The sequence below is a fragment of the Poecilia latipinna genome, unplaced genomic scaffold (genome assembly GCF_001443285.1).
Source record: "Poecilia latipinna isolate Pla-1442-1.1 unplaced genomic scaffold, P_latipinna-1.0 Scaffold4007, whole genome shotgun sequence".
NCBI classification, from domain to species: Eukaryota; Metazoa; Chordata; class Actinopteri; order Cyprinodontiformes; family Poeciliidae; genus Poecilia; species Poecilia latipinna.
The window spans coordinates 1,818-7,271 of NW_015116623.1; the positions used below are offsets into that span (position 1 = coordinate 1,818).

At 43.0% G+C, this 5,454-nt stretch overlaps 1 protein-coding gene across 3 annotated transcripts in view; it reads right to left on the reverse strand.

Annotated features, from left to right (window-relative positions):
* Positions 1 to 320: 320 nt before the first annotated feature.
* The window catches only part of LOC106942048 (E3 ubiquitin-protein ligase BRE1B-like), a 10,780-nt gene continuing 5,646 nt past the window's right edge, over positions 321 to 5,454 (reverse strand). For 2 of the 3 annotated variants that reach the window (XM_015025226.1, XM_015025224.1), the window contains exons 4-10: positions 4,159 to 4,468; positions 3,856 to 4,059; positions 3,613 to 3,704; positions 2,832 to 2,978; positions 1,414 to 1,488; positions 1,225 to 1,344; positions 321 to 1,147 (exon numbers count right to left, since the gene is read on the reverse strand). In XM_015025226.1, the coding sequence (XP_014880712.1) occupies positions 941 to 1,147; positions 1,225 to 1,344; positions 1,414 to 1,488; positions 2,832 to 2,978; positions 3,613 to 3,704; positions 3,856 to 4,059; positions 4,159 to 4,468 (1,155 nt within the window). In that variant the 3' untranslated portion in view covers positions 321 to 940. The remainder of the gene's footprint in view (positions 1,148 to 1,224; positions 1,345 to 1,413; positions 1,489 to 2,831; positions 2,979 to 3,612; positions 3,705 to 3,855; positions 4,060 to 4,158; positions 4,469 to 5,454) is intronic. The other variant, XM_015025225.1, reaches the window with a different exon arrangement.

Below are 5,454 nucleotides of genomic sequence, written 5' to 3' on the forward strand. Positions count from 1 at the left end.
ACTTCACTCTGAGCAACATCGTCAAAGCAGCTCAGGGACCCATGATGTCCCAGGGTAGATGCCAGCCGAAGATCAGGGAGGCTATGGAGCTGAGAGCTAACAGAGTTAACTTTGTTTTTGAAAAATGAGAGAAACAGGTTGCATTTTTGAGTCGAATCTTCAGCATGACTTTGTGTAATGGGATGAAGGAGATGGTTTATTGTAGAGAAAAGCTGCTTAGGATTTCCTGGACAGCTGTTGATGATGTTGGAATAATACTTAGAAAAGGCATAAGCTTTCTGATGATCCTCATATGCCTGCTTGTGTACAGAGAGACCTGATTTTTTTACACGTCTCTCGATAGCACGACCAACAGCTTTCATGTTCCGCAGCTCATCAGTGTACCAAGGAGCTGAGCGGGAGAACGACACCAGCCTCGACTTTAGAGGAGCGTGGAGCTCCAAAAGCTCCTGGAGAGATTGATTATAAAAATCCACAGAGTCTCCCTGTACTGAACAGCAACAAAGGGAAACTGACTCCACTGCAGATGCATAGGAAGAGCAGCAAACATATTCAGGGGACAGATAAGGTGCATTTTCTTCTCTAGTTCTTTGGTGTCCACCCCTTTCTGATGCCGCCCTGGGCAACTGCCCATATCACAAACCGCCACCGTATGCACGTTTTGAAACGTTTTTGTATTCAGGACGGTCTAAAGGCAGCCATCTTGTTTTAAGCATTCGTTCAGAAACTCTCCATTTCCTGTGGAACGTGTTTGATGAGTCATTTGTGAAATTTGGAGCTTGAACACCAGAAAGTTGAAAAATGTTCAGTTTTTGCTTCTGTCGAGGAAAACCTTCGCCTCCCGCTGCCGTAACGCGCTGCTGTTACCGAGGCAACGCTCCGCATCAGACCGGCTTTTAGGCCAAAACAGGTTTAATCTGGTTGTACTGAATGTTCAGGTTCATGGTGTGTGTTTAGGCGGACTCACCTCCATGTGCTCGATCTGCCGGAGGTGAGCGTTCTTGGTGGTGAGCAGCAGGGCTCTGGCCTCGTCCAGCTGAGTTTTAACCCCCAGAGATTCGTTGTAGAGCAGCGAGAACTGAGACTGCAGACATTTATATTCTGACGTTTCTTTCACGACTTCTTCTGGAATATTTCGCAGGTCCATCTGAAAGATTCAAGGCGGTTTCTGCGTTGTCCGTGTGTTTGTGTTGAAAATGAGCCGTGGATAAAAACGGTGCTGACCTTGAGCTTCTCGCTCTCCCTCACGGCCTCCTGCAGCTCCAGCTGCAGCTTCTCCAGCTCCGCCATGCGGCTGTTGGCCAGCTCCTGGTTGTGCTCCAGCTCCGCATTCAGGCTCTCAAACTAAGACCAAAACAATCCTTGACACGTCTGCAGATCACACTCTGAGATGACAGCAGCGCCGTTCCTCACCTTCTGGATGTTGAGCGTTATCTGCCCTCCGGCTAATCCGCCCGAGCTGCCGGTGCTGCTGTAGCCAGACTTAAGCTGCAGAAACAAAACATGCGTCAGAAAGACGAGACAAAGATCCAAATTCATCTCTTTTTAAGGAACTAACACGATGATGAATTTAGGGCTGAAATGAGTAACGATTCTATAACTAACCGATTAATCGATGCTTGAAATAACCGTTAAACCATTTAGGAACAGACTGACTTTAAATTGGAGCATAGACTCTAAAAAGGTCATTTGATAAAACAACAACTCAGTCAAAGAGGTTATTAAACCAAAACGGCACAAAAACAAACATTTTGCATGTAAGATATATAAATATTTTTTTTTTTTTTTCTGTAAATATGTAAAACTCCTGGTTCAAACTCTGTAAAAAGCAATTTTTTTCAATAAAGTACTTTTGAATGGAACTGAATTGAATCAAACACCTTTTGCTATCAGTTAATAATCAGTTAATCAATAAATAGCAGATCAGCCATAAACCATTTCAGTCCGGCCGAAAGCGTTCAGCTCTGCACATGTTGATGTGAGACGGATTATTTTTAGCCACAGACGCTTCCTGAGCTACAAATGATCAAACTTTCCCTGAAGGAACCATCATTTCAGGAAACAACTAAATGTTTATTTATTATTATTTATAATAATAACTATTATTATAAATAATCTTTTGATGCATTTCTAATATTGTATGAAATAAATTAAGTAGTTAAATGAAAGTTCAAAAGAATGTGACATTTTTAATGCAAATAACCGATCAATCGTCTGAATAATCGATCAATCGTCTGAATAATCGATCAATCATCTGAATAATCGATCAATCATCTGAATAATCGATCAATCATCTGAATAACCGATCAATCGTCTGAATAACCGATCAATCGTCTGAATAACCGATCAATCATCTGAATAACCGATCAATCGTGTGAATAATCGATCAATCGTCTGAATAACTGATGGAATAATCGTTGGCTGCAGCTGTAATCAGGATCATTTGAACGGGACGAGCCGTGTGACGCCTGCATGAGTTCAGGCTACATCAACAGAAATCACTGATGTTATTCATAATCAACGGCTCACATGCCACCAGGCATCACAAGCTGAATCATTTACATATTTCTATGCAAACTAATTTTCTAATTCCATGAAATGCCGCAGGAAGCTACAAACATCAGAGAGAACGGAGGTCAAAAGGTCAGTGCAGGAATAAAACAGGTTCTACTGATTTTGTGCTTTAATACGTTCCTTCCTGCCGGTTCCTCCGTAGATCGGATGTTTAAAAAAGCAGCTGACTCGCCGTGCTCCGGCTCTTATCGCCGTTTGGATTGTGGGAAATCGAATCGCAGCCAAAGCCTTTTGGACACAGGTAAGTCCGAACCCACCTGCTCCATGGCCTCCGCCAGGTGTTTGTTGAGCTTCTGCTCCCGGTTGCGAAGCTTCTCGATGTCCCACTGCAGATCCTCCACCGTTGTCTCCATCTCAGACACTTTGGTTTCTGCACTGGTCACTTTGTCCACCCACTCATTGTACTGAGACACGAGGAAAACAAACAACATGAGGACGTGGTAGACGACAGTATGATTAAATGTCATGTTTTGAAATCAGACACGCTGCACACCTGACTGAATAAAGAATAAAATAAGTTAATAAAATAATTCAACATATAAAATATGAGCAGATCAATGGAGCCACTAGGAATAATAAGTATAACTTTGAAACAACCCAAACAAATTAAATTAAATGCTTGAACATGACATACAAAGAAAAGTAAAAAGAAAATCTCTAAAAAAAAAAAATCTTTCTACGTTTTCTGGCTTTTAGCAAATAGAAATAATTTTGGTGATTCTAACTAAGTGGAAAAAAAAAGAAAAGTTTCAGTCTCATTTAACTTCAGTAAAAAATTTAATCTTTATCTGGAACATGAAAAATGTCAGATATTATTATAGAACAATTAAGAAAACAGTATGTTTATATACATTAATAATAATAATCCAACATAAAAACCTAAATTTTTGTATCCAGTTAGGAAAGGAAGAAAAAGTTTATTAAATCTTACTCGTCCAAATATGTCCCACATTATTCATATTTACACAACTAATTTTACTCCATTTGAATGTTTCTGCTGTTTCCGGGTCACATCAGCGGCTCCGTCAGGATTCGTACCTCCATGGACATCTTGTGGTGTCGTCCCTGCAGCAGCGTGGCCAGGTCCCTCAGCCGGACGTTGTCCTCCAGCGGCCCGCCCTCCTCGCCTGCTGACCACCAACATCAGTTTTAACATTTCCATTTTTAATTGGGGAAAAAGGCTTCATATTTGGCCCTGATGACTTTAAACTTGGGGATTTAGGTTCTTAGTGTAAAAGGTCGGGCTGAGCGCAGCAGCAGCTGAGTCATCGCCATGGTTACCTGCAGCCTGGATAGCCGTGCACATGTCATCAATGCGCGCGTGCAGCCGGTCGAAGACGCGGACCAGGTGGCCGATGGCGTCCTTGCTGAACAGCATGCGGTCCTGCAGGTGTAAACTCAGCTCCTCCTCGCCGCTCTGCTCCAGCGTGGCCAGGAAACCCTTCGCATTCTCGCTGAGAGGAGGAGGAGGAGGCAGCGACGCATCTGCACACAGCGCAGGACTCATAAAACAAACCGACGGGATTCAACAATCAGATGCTTGGAGTTATAAATGTTGTTTCCCCTACAGAAAAAGCTGCGGACCTGTTTTTGGATCAGACGGCGGTTCAGTCGGTGGCGTTAACTCGTCTCCTCCAGCAGGGGGCGCCGGCTGCTGCAGCTCGTCCTGGTGATCTTCCTGCCGCTCTTCCGGCTGGAGCTGCTGGTCCGTCAGGCCGGCTTCGCTCTGGGCCTCTGGCAGCGGCGGCGGAGGAACCGCCGAGGTCGGCAGGGTCAGAGCGACGCCATTGTCCTCCGTCGCCATGGTTTCCGGCGGCGGGGCAGAGGGCGGGGCGGGGCCAGACGCCAACTCCGGCTCGATGCATTTACGCAAAACTTTAACGTTATCCTCCAGCTGCGAACCAGACAGGAAGATTAAAAAACATTCAGCTGAAGACAAACAACTTCCTGCTTTATTTCCAACAGAAAACGAGAAATTTCAGATTTAACTAAAACTGTTGAAGCAGCTGCAGGTCATTTTCAGGTTGATTAAAGTAAAATCACTTTTTACTGCTGCATCCTGGGTGCACACACTGCAAAAACACAAAATATTACCAAGTATTTTTGGTCTAGCTTGAAATGAGACTAAACTAACTTACATTAACTTTTCAGCAACATATAGGAGCTTATTTTAGCCAATAATTCCTCAATTTCAATGGAAAAGTTCTAATTTGAGATCATTTCACTTACAACGGGACATTTTCCATGTATTATAAGTGTAATAATCTGTCAGATGGAATCACTGACTCAGAAAAAGCTCCTATATTCACCTGAAATGTTATTTATAAGTTAGTTTTGTCTTATTTGTAAATATCTTATGAAAAGATATTTACAATAAAAACTAGACCAAAAATGCTGTGTAAGATTTTGGGACAATAAATGTTCTATTCTTTACGTAGATTTGAATTCATAAACTCTGACCCGCTCCGGCCCTGAATGTGTGACTCGTACCCAACAGGCGGGTTCGGCAGGTACTGCGTAGCCCTAAAAGATTTAGCGGGGGTTCGCAGTACCTGCAAGAGGAGCGGCTGTCTGCTGTAAGAATCAACGGTTCACTGTGCAGCCGTGAGTTCACCCACGTTTTTCAAGAACAATTTAAAACACGACTTAATCAGTTAGTAAATAACTTTTTTCTCATTTCATATTGTTTCTGAACTGTTCTTTGCTAGAGCAGCGGTGCAACATGTCGATCAGCATTAGGTGACAAACTGACGCCGAGACCAGCAGGTCCTCCTCTGACCCGCTTAAAACGTTCATAACTTTATTAAAGAACAAAAAAATCAACAAGGTGTTCAAATTAATGACCCAACAACAATAACAATCTCAGTGATTATTGTTTCT